At 42.4% G+C, this 14,989-nt stretch overlaps 1 protein-coding gene across 1 annotated transcript in view; it reads right to left on the bottom strand.

The window, feature by feature from the left end:
• Positions 1 to 12,050, bottom strand: part of CEP192 (centrosomal protein 192) — a 211,938-nt gene extending 199,888 nt beyond the window's left edge. Inside the window, 8 exon segments of the mRNA XM_074943491.1 lie at positions 164 to 314; positions 1,131 to 1,288; positions 1,655 to 1,795; positions 3,182 to 3,280; positions 5,495 to 5,706; positions 7,360 to 7,506; positions 9,363 to 9,413; positions 11,710 to 12,050. Of these exon segments, the coding sequence (XP_074799592.1) occupies positions 164 to 314; positions 1,131 to 1,288; positions 1,655 to 1,795; positions 3,182 to 3,280; positions 5,495 to 5,706; positions 7,360 to 7,506; positions 9,363 to 9,413; positions 11,710 to 11,820 (1,070 nt within the window). The 5' untranslated portion in view covers positions 11,821 to 12,050.
• Between the last annotated feature and the right edge of the window lie 2,939 nt (positions 12,051 to 14,989).

Here is a 14,989-nt window from a genome sequence, read left to right as displayed (position 1 = left end):
TTTTAGCATAATAGAAAAAAACACTAGTGCAATAATAAAACAAATATTACCACACCTAAAAACCATAAGAGACACATCAGAATTGAGTGAAACTAACAGTGAAATAGGTACACAAACGATAGACTCTAGGAATTTTGAATACACTATGTATAAATTAGCCTACCTGCCAACAGCTGATCCATTTAATGAATTCTGTAGGCTTGTATTGGCTGAACCTAGAGAAGCATTAAACATTCCTTGCTGAGCACTACCATTGACTGGACTCCCGTTACCTTTCAGTATACCAGTACACTTCCAGTTGTCCATGTAATTAGCTGCAAAATTACCAAAAAAAAAAAAAAAGGAGTTTTTATTTCCATTCCTAATCTCCAAGAACATTTGATAAGGTTACAACATTTTGGACAGATTCTCAGCTGCTGTAAGTCGGTGAAGTGCCACCAAAGTCAGAGGAGACAATTTAAGACAGCTGAGGATCTTGCTCTTTAACTGTTGACATTCTCTTCCCACTCTATTTTTTGCAATTTCCTCTTTATTAAGCTTGAAAACTTCACTGTACAGTAAATCAGTAAAATACAAAGTTGTAAAGTTCAATCTTCCTGTAAGTAATTACATACAAAAATGTTAGTACTGATAACATTACAAAGTATTAGTTGGACACATTAAAGATTAAGTATCTGTACTGTTCCCTGAGCAGGATCTGGGGATTGTAGGTTTTTCACTCTTCTGCCATCAGGCGAAGACAGAAATTGTAACTCTGGTATTTTAGAGTTTTGTATACATCTGACATTTATTCCTGACTGCAGTAGACATGTTCATGAGATAAAAGGTCACATTAATTTCTACTACCTTAGTTAGAACAAACTGAACAATTCAGAAGACAAGTTCTGTTGGCTATTACCGTATTCTAATCAAACAAACCAAGTGCCCTCTGACGGCCAGCAAACAAAAGATTTATTTTCTTTTCCAAATGCATGCAGCAATAGAAAGTCTTACAGTCCACGAACCAATTCAAAGGAACTTGCATTCCAGAAAACAATTAAGTTTTCCCATAAGTACAGGTCAATCTTCAATCTTTCAGCATTGACAAAGCAACCTAAAATAGCTTAATGTGTGCCCCACAGAACTCTTACCTTTCCATAGTCTAACACAGCCATCATCACCAGATGATGCAAGCACTGTGCCTGTAATGTTCCAACTCACTCGCCAGACCTGGGAATTGTGATTATCAAACTGAGCCACTATCTGAATTTCAAATTTTGTTAGTCCTCCAGAAGAAGTCAATTCTTTCCTGTTAAGAAAAGAAAGCAGGTAAAAATTTCTACATGCATCTGTATTTTAAGACAACAAACATTACTAATTCTGACCAAAGAAAATACAAATTGTCTTGAATGTGCAACAACAAAGGGAAGCTATGTTTTCCAAGAAGGTTTGTGACAATATTTTCTCAAACAAGTAATAGTAAATGATGGTGAAAGAAAATTTTGTTGTGCTAGTTCATTGGTTGCCTTTAATAGACTGCTAAGAGCAACCCTTTCTGGATAGGCTTATTCAAGTATTAAGTACTGATAATGTTTTGTTTGATCTCCAGAGCATATTAGCCTAAGACTACACAACTATATGCTTTCATGTTAAGAAGTCTGCTTCAAAAGCTCACCTTACAGGTTTCAATGTGAAAATTCGTACATCTTTGGTAGCTACAGCTAAAATATGGAAGGATCTTCCCAGGTTCGGAGCAAATGCAATATCATGTACAGGATCAGTGACTGTCATAAGAGTTTCTGCTTTTGCATACTTCCTGAGGAGCAACAGACAGGTTATTTGTTTGATGAGTGATGACATCATAGCCAGTGATGCAAATAAATGCAGTAGACAGAGGGAATTACTGTACAGAGAAGGGTCCAGCAATCAAATATAAATTAAAAAGAAAAATTATTAATTTTATAGTTACAAATTAATATCTTTTAATTCATGTAATCTGTGTTCAATTGTCTGCCTCATTTGCTATATAATAAGCATCTTTTGTACTACGGTCCAATTCTGCTTTATCAGAGTAAATAATATTAGATTTGCTCTACTGTCATTGCAGACAGAATCTGGCCCAGAATGAGGTATGAATCCTCAGGATTTTCCTGAGGATTCATACCTATCCAACAGGCACTATCCAACAGGCACACTGAATAAAGCAAGATTCTAATGTGATCACATAATTAAATAGTTTCTCATAAAATTGAGGTTTCATATGCACATCTGTGCATTTTCTTACTGGAGTCCATAAATTTAACAAATCTAATGCTTTCTTAATAGATTTCAAAGAATGCTGATGATTCACAGGATTTTCTACCATCAACTTTGAAAATATTTTACATGTAAATAAATTTTTTAAAAGGTTATGGAGTAACAATCATTGTTCATATTAGCATTTAAAAAATGGTATTCAAGCACAATGCACATTGGACTATACCAACCTTGGCCCCAATCCTGCTAAGAGTTATATGTATATATGCTTAACTTTAAGCACATTAAGTAAATCTTTGCAGGACTGGGGCCTCAGATCTCTGCGTGAAAATCCTCGTGACACTCATTGGGTTTGTGTGTTCGGAATGGCACCACTAGCCATGGTCCATAACCATGATGTGCAACATCAGCCAACATTCTGAGATTCTTCTCCTTCTACCCATTCCATGATACAGGAATATATGCAACAACTACAATGAGGCAGTATTTAAAACATCATTTCAAACTTCTCACAATGTACACGTTTTATACTTCTATCCATGCACAATAGTAAGAATTATTTAATCACCATGTTGTTATAAACCAGCAAATAGCCATTCTAAACCCATTATAAAGATTATACAGTACAACCTCAGAGTTACGAACACCTCGGGAATGGAGGCCGTTCATAAATGTGTTGTAACTCTGAACAAAGCGTTATGGTCGTTCTTTCAAAAGTTTGCAACTGAACATTAACTTAATACAGCTTTGAAACTCTACAATGCAGAAGAAAAAGGCTTTCCATTTTATTAGTAGTTTACTTTTAACAGTACTGTATTTGCTTTTTTTTCTCTTTTGGTTTCTGCTGCTGCCTGATCCTGTACCTCTGGTTCCAAAGGACGTGTGTGGTTGACTGTTCAGTTTGTAACTCTGAAGTTCTACTGTATTGGTTAATTCCTTAGTTTACCTGGTGTTTTCATTGTATTCATAAATCTGAACCTTAGCCAGTATATTTGGACTGTTGTCATCACTTCCTACAGCTATCATCGGAGAATGAGCTCGAGAGCTACAAGTGAAAAATAAGTGCCATTACATTTACAAATTACTATCATGCGTAACACAATTTAAGCTATTTTAAGTATTACAGATTTAAAAAATTAAAAATGTTAATTAGATTGCAAAGTCAAGCACTTGAAAGTTAAGAAATGGCAGATTTTCAGCTGGCCGTGCAACCATCATTCTGTCCCCCAGAATGACCATCCTCCTCAGTGAATGAGACTGTGGAAAAAACAGCATGAAACTGAAGACTATCATATAATGCTGTCAAGGTTCCTTCCCCACTCTGAACTCTAGGGTACAGATGTGGGGACCTGCATGAAAGACCCCCTAAGCTTATTCTTACCAGCTTAGGTTAAATAGCTTCCCCAAGGTACAAACTTTGCCTTGTCCTTGAACCGTATGCTGCCACCACCAAGTGTTTTAAACAAAGAACAGGGAAAGAGCCCACTTGGAGACGTCTTCCCCCAAAATATACCCCCAAGCCCTACACTCCCTTTCCTGGGGAAGGCTTGATAAGAATCCTCACCAATTTGTACAGGTGAACACAGACCCAAACCCTTGGATCTTAAGAACAATGAAAAATCAATCAGGTTCTTAAAAGAAGAATTTTAATTAAAGAAAAGATAAAAGAATCACCTCTGTAAAATCAGGATGGTAAATACCTTACAGGGTAATCAGATTCAAAACATAGAGAATCCCTCTAGGCAAAACCTTAAGTTACAAAAAGACACAAAAACAGGAATATACATTCCATCCAGCACAGCTTATTTTACCAGCCATTAAACGAAAGGAAATCTAAGGCATTTTCTAGCTAGATTACTTACTTACTAAACAGGAGCTGAAAGGCTGCATTCCTGATCTGTTCCCAGCAAAAGCATCACACACACAGATCCTTTGTTCCACCCCCCACTCAAGATTTGAAAGTATCTTGTCCCCTCATTGGTCATTTTGGGTCAGGTGCCAGTGAGGTTACCTTAGCTTCTTAACCCTTTACAGGTGAAAGGGTTTTGCCTCTGGCCAGGAGGGATTTTATAGCACTGTATACAGAAAGGTGGTTACCCTTCCCTTTATATTTATGACAAATGCATATACACATGGAGATAGAACTGGGGTTGTAATCATAAATTGGGCATTTCCTAACTTGCAAGTGTTTGTCTTTGCAACCTAAATAACATTTTTAACTACTCATTTGATGTGTAATTTCTTAGGGTTTTTAAGTAAAGTCAAAGGTAAAATAAACTGTATAACTTTTAACAGCTTCCACCTCACATAATCAATCAGGAATGTCTGAACCTGAACCTTCAGTACTGAAGCACAGATTACTACTATGTGAGCTAAACACATTCGCTGTCTCCAGGAGAAGACTATTGTCTCAAAAGAAGGGGTGGGTTGCCACATCCAAAGGTGAAAAATCCAAGGAACTGTAGCCCTGTCTGTGTCTCCTTGCCCCAATCCTGGTGTTGGGGGAACTCTTGTCCCAAGTGTTTCCCCCCCAGAGAGGAGACTGGTGTCATGCACTGGGTCTAGGGGTAGCCTGGTAGGGACCCATCCTGTCTTCCATTCCGTCCCTCCCTAAGAGATGGAGGAGCCGCTTCCCCCATGGGGCCATATAGGGTTTACGGAGTGAGCCCAGACCATGTCTCTTTTAAAGTTCCCCTCCTTCCGCAAAGTCCGCTTTGACAGGTCACTGGGTATTCCCTGTTCAGCATGTGTTACTGCTTTAGCAGAAGCATCAACCTGGCCTCAATGTTCAGTGACTTGGGAAGTCTTATAACATTTTCCTGAAGAATACAAGTGACAGAAAGGAAATGGTAATATTTAACACTGTATCTCAGGCAAATCTGAATGCTGTTTCATGAAACAAAGGAAAGACTTCTGTAGCTCAAAGAGATTCCTCCTGTTAAATATCAACGGCCTGCTGAAAACAACAAAGGAGAGTTTCTCAAAGAAAGCTCTCAAGAATCCTTTATAACAAAATTAGGCAAGCTTAATGTAGAGGTCACTACTCCCCTACCCCCACAATTATCATTCATTCTCAAACTCTCAGACACTTATGATTTGATCCAACCAAACTAGGTCAAAGTCTTTACTAAAAGTTTTCTTCTAAACCTGACAAAATCTTTTGTATTTTTTCTGCATTAATAAGTTTTAGACAAACTTATCTTTGGACTTTTCTTCCATTCATTCTTTAAACCTGTTTTAGTGATGCTGTATAACTTACCTTGATGGATTCCAAGAAATGCAACTGCAGCTTAGCTTACATGAGATTTCATGCTGCAGTGACCACTGACTGAGATTCATAACATCTGGAGCTTCATATATCCTCACTACGCCATCTGCTGAACAAGTTGCTAACATAAGACCCATATGCTTGGGAGCAAACTTCACATCTGTAACAGATGTCCTACTGTCTACCAGAGTGGTCCTTTTTACCTGAAAGTAAATGCAGTAATCGTTAAAGAAAAAAATGCTTCTGAGCGTCCATCAATTATTTAGTCACCAGTTTAAGATGCAATTATGTGGCCATATAAATTGTCATATACTAGTGCTCCAAGGTCTAGAGTTTCATCTTAAAAATCCCTAACGGCTTGCCTACAGACACCTTCAGCACCAGTGTAACTATACTGGTTAAGAAACACATACAGTTAAATTAGTCCAATCTATTGTGGGCACAGTTATAGCCATATAAAAGTGTTAATATTGATATAGCTTGATTTGGTAAGTTTATCAAAACCAGTTTCTAACCAAATAGTTAAATCAGTGTACAAACTATGTATGTAGGCCAGCAAATACCATCAAGCTCTAAGTTTGGAAACAATCTTGAAAATGTGGAACAAATGTGCACTGACAAGTATATGTGCCTGAATTTGCAGACATCTTGAAACCATATTTCCGGGAGACGTGAAATGCTCCGTGCATATGTTGACTCTGAGGCCTAATGATGATGCTTTCAAATATCAATATTGTTAACTATTTCACTGTTGATCATTTCAGCAGAAACATCAAGATAATATACTACTTTGTTCTTGGAGATAGTTTCAGGTAGCTACAGTGGGGCAGATAATTTGTCAAGGTTTATTGGGATGAGAAATTTCAATTCCTTCCCCCATATTTAGAGTCATCACCCCTTCTGCCAAAAAGGTGAGAGAGCATATGCATGCACACAGAGATACATTTCCTCACCTGTATCAAAACCTGTTTCCTGTGCACCAAAAAACCACCAAATCAGCTTTTACCCCTGTTTTTGAGTGCCAAAAGCCATAAATATCCCCTGTGCAGAAGTCAAACCTTCAATTTTATCCCCGCCCATCATATTTAGTGTAATTATACATTTTCAATACAGAAGTTTTGCACGATAAAATTGGTAACAGCCTAAAATGGGCTGAATATCATAATAAAGGATACCACACTTATTGTTACATGCTGCACTGAGTGTGGGGGTAGGTGGGAACAGTCCTACATAATTCTGGGATTCCTGCTGCATAGAAAGGGTCTACTGTGCAATACGGAACATTAGAATTTTGAGGTAAACACTTTTTCCCCAGTGGATATTTTTTGAACAGAGAGAGGGGATACCAAAGTAAAATGTATAATATAAAAAGGTTGCAAATTTAGAGCTGCAGACATCACTCTATAATGAAGTTGACAAAAGGAAACATTTTCGCTTGATGTTAGGAAACACTTCTTCATAGCGACATCTATTTGTCAGGTTGCATGCTGAAAACCATGCCAGTCATTTAAAACGAGCCTAGACAAAGTACAATCCTAAATTAACAAGGGAAACTGTCAAATAAATTACTATTATTCTATATTAACAGAAAAGCTCCATAGAAAAGGGCACACTCTCTCTAGCTCTATTTGGGAATCGAAAATGGGTTGAAGAAAAGAAAACTCCCACCAGATTACAATAACTTGCAGTTTGGAACAATTTCTAATTTAGCCAAGTTCAGTCCTCTATTTAATTCTGGAGTTTTAGCAGCTGAAATCTGTGGTCCTTAATACTTAAGGATCAATAGGTGAGGCATAAAATATAGGAGAATTAAAGTATGTGCGTCTCAAAACTAACAACAACATTTCAGGTCTCACCCAGTGACTCTGCCCTCGAAGTTTATCATTCGACTCTCCCACTATCTCTTCCCATACTACAGCAGTTCTGTCAAAAGAGCAGGAGGCCAGGACCTGTCCAAACTCAGGATGAGCCCATGTCACACGCCACACGGACCCACTGTGTGTCTGGGAAATAAAAAAAAACATTGTAGTCTACAGAATGCGTATTTCACTTGGAATCATGGGAAATTTAAAGTTAATATCTTATTTTTAAGTACTATCAAGTTTTCTAGGGAGGTAAGAAATTACAGCTATAAAAGCAAAAAGTAACAAATCTAAAAGGCTTTTAGAGTACTTCTTTGAAGTGAATCCTCACTTACAAGGCTCCAAATTCTACATCAGCTACACTACTTATTGAAAACCATGTTCAAAATTCCTTAATACCTGGAAAGATTAACTACTATAAGTTAACCAATAAAGTATATGGGTTTATTTCTCAAGTTTAGAAATTACTACTATACCCCTAAATTCGAAGAAGTGGTTAAGAAGCTAAAGAATATGTCTTAACATAGAAATTAAAGCTATATTTTAAACTGCCATATGCTGCTGCCATCATCTCTGGCTTCATGGGCACTTCTCCAAAGTCCATACTGAATACAGCTGATTTTACTTCCTGCCTGCTGCTCCTTTTTCAAGTCTCTCTGGCTGCCTACTTCTTTTCTTAAGAGGAAAGGACTCCAAAAGCTTCACTTGGATTTCCATCTTTAGAATTACAAGATTTTGATACACTAATTCCTATTATACAAACTACAGTACAACTCAAAAGTTGACCACCTCAGTACTCTTGTGTAACTATGTGGATTGGCCTCACTGAGAAGCTCTTCTCAGAAAAAAAATACGGAAAAGTCATGTCCTAATACTAGACCCCTTCAAATCCATGGATATCTGCAATACATCTGTGGATGCGGACACCCGCAGACCATTTTTGCAGATTGGATGCGGAGATAAATTTTGTATCTCCGCAGGGCTCTCTACCTATAACAGTTGATAAAATGACTTTTTGCCACTTTCATTTTCATATCCCATAATGAGACTAGAACAGGGGTAGGCAAACTTTTTGGCCCAAGGGCCACATCTGGGTGGGAAAACTGCATGCAAGGCCATGAATATAGGGCTGGGGTAGAGGTGTGGAAGGGGGTCTAGGTGGGGGCTCAGGGCAGGGGGTTGGGATGCAGGAGGGGTGCAGGGTGTGGCAGAGGGCTCAGGGTGCAGGAGAGGTGCGGCAAGGGTGCAGGGTGTGGCCTCCGGCCCGGCACCACTTACCCTGAGCAGCTGCAGGGTGGCAGCGGCGCACAACAGGGCTAAGGCAGGCTCCCTGCCTGCCCTAGCCCCCCGCCGCTCCCAGAAATGGCCAGCATCACATCCCTACAGCCCGGGCAGAGGGCTCCATGCACTGCCGCCACGGTTCCCCGTTCCCGGCCAATGGGAGCTGCAGGGGGCGGTACCTGCAGGCGAGGGCAGCGTGCTGAACCCTCTGCCCCCACCCCCTCCGGCCCCAGGGACCACAGGGACATGGTGCCGGCCACTTCCAGGAGCGGCGCGGGGCCAGGGAGCCTGCCTGAGCCCTGCTGCGCCACAGGGCTGGCAATCCGGCCCGCAGGCCATAGTTTGCCCTCCCCTGAACTAGAAAATAGTCCCAGCGACACACTGCAAAGTCTGAGCAACAATAACCAAAACTCTCTATTGTATTTTCTCCCTTCTGGCTCCTGAAGTTACTGCACATTTACTAAACATATCTGTAAATGTAATAAAGTCTATAGTAAAAGACCTCACTACAGCCTCTGCTCTTTAAAACTTTGAGAAGTGGGGTGAGACTGGTGGACTTATTAAAATGAGAACAATTGGATTTGCAGATTAGCAAGATGATAATCAGGGAGTTTCTACTATACAAAACTATGAGCCAGCAAATACTTCAGTAAAATGATTTACTGACAAAATACTGGCATAACCATTCATAGTTATACTGAAATAATAATGCTTACCTTCCAGCTGGCAGTACAATGCCAATCCCCATTTTCACTTTTGTCCCAAACCTATTAAGAAACCAAAATGCAATCATATACTTCGTTAATCTAAGCATTTTCTTCCTGCAAGAAATGGAAGGTAAGCAAAGCTTACAAGACAGTCCTTGTACACAGAGGCACAATCCACATATACCATGCAGTAACCTTTTCCCCCTGAAAACCCTGCCCATTCCTACATACCCTTGCATCTACATGGAGGCAGTTGCAGGACTAAGGTCATAAAAGCCATTTGAAAAATAGGAGCCTTATTTATTTTTGTATAAAAGAATTTATTAATAAAGGTACACAGCCTGCTCACTTCATCTTAATCTGCGAAGAGCATGAGAATTCCAAAAAATCTTAGTTTCACACTCTGTTACACTCAGGGTAAAAGCTTATAATAACTAAGATGTGAAATTATGACTGCCTTCATGTGTGTAAAATTATATTATAATTAAAAGGTTACTACTGTAAGGCTACTTTGTGCAAAGAAAAATCCAAAATGTTCCACTGTGTCCAAGTAGAAAAGATAACTATATAACTGTAAACAAAACCTTAAAATGGTAAAATCTTAGCATTCCAAATACAGTGCTGAAAGTTGTAGCTTAACATTGATAAAAAGGTACTATTATAAATGGAAAGTAATAGTTTAGTGTTCACGCAATGAACTCTAGAGCTAAACCTTCTATTCCAGTAGTTCTCAAACTTTTGTACTGGTGACCCTTTTCACATAGCAAGCCTCTGAGTGCGACCCCCCCCCTTTATAAATTAAAAACACTTTTTAATATATTTAACACCATTACAAATGCTGGAGGCAAAGCGGGGTTTGGGTTGGAGGCTGACAGCTCATGACCCCCCATGTAATAACCCTTGCGACCCCTGAGGGATCCCGACCCCCAGTTTGAGAACCCTGTTCTATTCTCAAGCATATTTCCCACTTTTATCAATCACCTGTAACTTTCTCAAGCGCATTTTCTTCAGGCAGAAGTTTTACAAACTTGTTCTCAGATCAAAGGTTGGTGGTTTTTTTAAGTTTGAGGTAAACTGGTCAAGTTATTTTTGAGCAGCAAAAGCATATAACTTCAAGACTTTGACCAGCATTCCATTAACTTCACATAACTTAAAAGCAACTGATACTATACATTTCCAATTTGCCATGATTTTAATCCTCACTTAGGGAGGAAAAAGCAAATTAAATGTGAAAGTTGAGTATTTTTTTAAAATTGTGGGAATTATCAAAGTACCTGTCTGAGCATACATGATAAAACATTTAACTCATTATTTTATGTTACCTCAGCTTAATTTTAAATCACATACAGTAGTACTATTAAATCTTCCAAACAATATAGAAAAGTTAAGTTTACTGTCACATCCATCCTCTACAGGAACCTGTTAACATTTTCTTTTCTTTAAAAAGAATAAATGTAAATGCAATATGTTAATCTTAACTATATAAAAGAAAGCCTGAAAAATCATGTATTTGCAAGTCAGGAAATGCCAAAAGTTGACAGTTCCAAAAGCAATATGAACACAACAACATGCAAAATATTTTCTATTCTTGTTTCCTCTGCAAAGTGTAAAACTTAGTCTTTTTTATAGTGTATATTTTATGGTATGTGTAATAATATATATCATTCATAATATATTACAGCAAGGTAAAAAATCGCAAATAGAATACAGCACCATAGTGCACTGTGGCTAAACCTGGGCAGGAGAACCCTGACTACTTGGCATTTCTTGACTTGTGTATTTGATTTCTTAGTTTTAACAATTGACAATTCTTACGTTTACTTATTACAGTAATTACAACAAAACTCGGACCCTCCTCACTGTGGCTTCCTCCTCACTGCTCTGGTAATACCCCAGTAAGGTGCTCGGACACTACCTTTCTTTTGCCCGCAGACTCTCACACCGGCTGCCTTTGACGCTCTGACCAGGACTAAGGGCTCGCTAGTTAGTTGGTGCGCGACACACGTGCCAGGGGTTAAAGGCTGGCTGGCTGCCCCCCTCACCGTGGCTCTGAGGGAGCTGCCAGGAGGAGACGAACAAAACACCAACGCTGGGCACCTCCCCGCGGAGGCCGTGGCGGGGAGCGGCAGGCCCGGCCCAGGGCGGCAGAGGCGATCTCGCCGCACTGGGAACGCGTGGCGGCCCAGGCCTGGCCGCTCCTCAGCGCCGCACACGGCAGAGGGGGGGAGCTCCCACGGCACGGCTGAGCCTGGTGCTTCCCGCCCGCCGCCCGGGGCCCCGCTTCCCGCCCTCCCCGGGACTGAGCGGCTGGCGCGCCCTGACGCCCGGCAGGAACGCAGCGGCGGGGCCCCCGCACCTTGACGCTCTGGTCGCTGGAGCAGGTCGCCATGCGCCGCCCGTGGAAGTCGAAGGAGACATCGTGGATGAGGTCGCGGTGATCGGCCGCGATGCTGCGCGCCACGAACATCCCCCGGCCTGGGCGGCGGCTTCCCTCCGAGCGCGCCGCTACGGCTTCCCCTGGCGCGGGGCAAGCGCGCCTCGCTCTCAGCCCCGCGACAGAGCGAGGGTGGCTCGCGCGTGCATCTGCTCCCAGCGCGTGCGCACCAGGAGCGAGCCGAGGCGTCGCGCGCGGCGTAGGGAAGGCTGTTGCCAAGCCCTTGGGAATCTGCGCGAGCGCAACGTGGCCCTGCCCCGCCACCTCCTACTGCGGCTGCGCGGGTCTAAGGTAAACACCACGAGGAGGCCTTGTGGCCCCTTAGGCACTAACACATTTATTTGGGCACAACCGTTCGTGGGCGAGCACCAGGAGTGCAAGTAGGGGGGTGCCCTCGGGTACGCAGTACCAGCAAGAGGGTTTTAGCGGGTACTGGAAGGACTTGGAAAGGCTAGCCCCCGCGGGGGGCCGGAGCTGCACTCCGTCTTTAGAGGTGCAGAATGTGGCTAGGGAGGGCATTCATTCTTTATATGGGTTTCACGGCACACTACATATGCTAACAAACTCAAACAAACCCTTTTTTTAAGTTTGTTAGCGTATGTATTGTGCTGTTAAAGTGGCCAGGAGTCCTCAAGAGAGGAGCAGTGCGGGGACGGAAGGTGTTTAAAAGGTAGGTTTTGATTCCTGCTCAAGCCTCTGGACCAGGGGTGGCCAACCTGGGCCTGAGAAGGAGCCAGAATTTACCAATGTACATTGCCAAAGAGCCACAGTAATATGTCAGCAGCCCCCAGACAGCTCCCCTCCCCACCCCTCTCCCAGCGCTTCCCACTCACGGGCAGCCCTGCCAATCAGCGCCTCCCCCTCCCTCCCAATCAGTTGTTTCGTGGGGTGCAGGAGGCTGGGGGGGGCACAGGGGGAGGAGCAAGGGCATGGCAGGCTCAGAGGAGGGGGTGGGAAGGGGTGGAGTGGGGGCAGGGCCTGGGGCAGAGCTAGGGGTTGAGCAGTGAGCACTGCCCCCCACAGCACATTGGAAAGTTGGTGCCCGTAGCTCCAGCCCTGGAGTCGGTGCCTGTACAAAGAGACGCATATTATCTTCCGAAGAGCCGCATGTGGCTCCAGAGCCACAGCTTGTCCACACCTGCTTGGGACTATGAACATAGACTGATGGAAGCATTCTAACCAAGAGACTGAGGACTTCAGGGTAATCTGGAGCCTTCATATTTCCTTGATCCTTTGCAGATGGACTTATGAGTTTGATATGGTACACAGACTGTTCTAGCCTCATTGATTGCTGATTTGTCCCTTGCAATGGACAAAGATCAGATATCGTCTGATTTTCTCATATAAGTCAGCAGCCTTTGAGATCTGTGGTATAAGCAAGATAGCCCTTGCTTGAGTGGTTTTGTTCTTTTCTCTTCAAATGTCAAAGCCTGTTCCCATTGAACTCAACAGCAAAACTTTTTTTTTATTTCAATGGGAACAGGATTTGGCCTGAAGAGATAAAAGAATGTGATTTTGATCAGTTGCTTATCTGTCCAGAGACAGTTCTCATGCACATTCTGCCAGGCTGATTTTGATTGCCCCTCCTGTATATCATGTTGAGGAAAATAATAAAACAATTTGGCTAAAGTTCTGTCAAGATGCACATGGCACACACAGTTCTATGCCTCTTTTCCATCAAACCCAGGAAGTACCGGTGGCTCCAGGGGCCCAAAGCGTCATTTTAGCATTTGTAAAATTTTAGACAGGTAAGGCATGTCGGAGGGGACAGGAAGTGCGTGAGGGCCCCGGGGTGGGGAGCAGTCACATGGAGGGTCACGTGTCCCCGTCCCCCCCCCCCCCGTGTTCCTCCCATGAGTGCAGTACCAGCAAGAAATGATTTCTACTTGCACCACTGGCTATAACTCACTTCATCAGATGCATGGAATGAAAAATACAGTAGGCAGGTATAAATATACAGCACATGAAAAGATGGGAGTTGCCTTACCAAGTCGGGGGGTCAGTGCTACAGAGGCCAGTTCAATCAGGGTTGATGTGGCCCATTCCCAACAGCTGACAAGAAGGGGTGAATATCAGTAGAGGGAAAATAGCTTTTTGTAGGGCTAATGAGGCCAATTCAATCAGGGTGGATGTGGCCCATTACATTCACACCAGGGTTGTGTCACCACTGACCCTTGCCCAGGCACCAGCCCAAGGATGCATCTTCCATCTCAAAGCTTATTGTTGTTAATATAAGTGGCGTAGCTCCCGAAGGCCTTAGACACCGCAGTAATTGTCTGTAATGCGGTGACTTTTTAGCACCACGTCTGACCAATTCCAAATGGTCAGGAATTGTTCAAAGTATCAATGGTCAGAATCCCATTGATTTGGGGGGCCACTGGAAAACTGAAAGGGGAAAAGTGGTGGACACATGGAGCCCCTGTCCTCTGATTAGCACAGTGGTTCTCAAGCTTTTGTACTGGTGACTCCTTTCACATAGCAAGCCTCTGAGTGTGACTCCCCTTTTCAATGAAAAACACTTCTTTACATATTTAACACCATTATAAATGCTGGAGGCAAAGTGGGGTTTGGGGTGGAGGCTGACAGCTCGCGACCCCACATGTAATAACCTTGTGACCCCTGAGGGGTCCCAACCCCCAGTTTGAGAACCCCTGAATTAGGACAATAGGATTTAAGCACTTGCAATAGTCTAGCTCAAAGAACAGGTTGAGAACACCAGTTACTGTTTTCTAGCATAACTCCTCATATCTTCTCATCCTCACAACAGAGTTTCATATGCTGACATGCTGAATTATTTATCACCTGACAGAAAGCAGAATAATGGTGTAGGAGTAATGTGGATATGCACACAACCGTTGATAGGATGGGAAGAATGGGGGATTCTGCTATAAGGGGGGGAAAAATGGGGGCCACACAAAGCCCAAGTCTTGAGGAAGGGGGTGGGACAAGTTGCAGAGAGCCCCCGAAATAAAGGAGGATGGGAGGGTAGCACATGGAGCTTGGGGTGAATGATGTTCCTATAGTCCAAGACCAGAAGTGACAATTGTAATCATCTGGCCTGACCTGTGTAACACAAGCTGTAACTATCCCAGAAGAATTCGTACACACATCAATTTAGAAAAACATACAATCTTAATTTCAAAATTTCCTGTAATGGAGATTCCACCATGACCCTCAGTAAGTTGTTCAAATGGTTAATTAC

This window comes from Natator depressus, chromosome 2 (assembly GCF_965152275.1).
Source record: "Natator depressus isolate rNatDep1 chromosome 2, rNatDep2.hap1, whole genome shotgun sequence".
Classification (NCBI taxonomy): Eukaryota; Metazoa; Chordata; order Testudines; family Cheloniidae; genus Natator; species Natator depressus.
The sequence above is the reverse complement of the archived record's forward strand: the minus strand, read 5'-3'. Positions and strand labels throughout refer to the sequence as shown.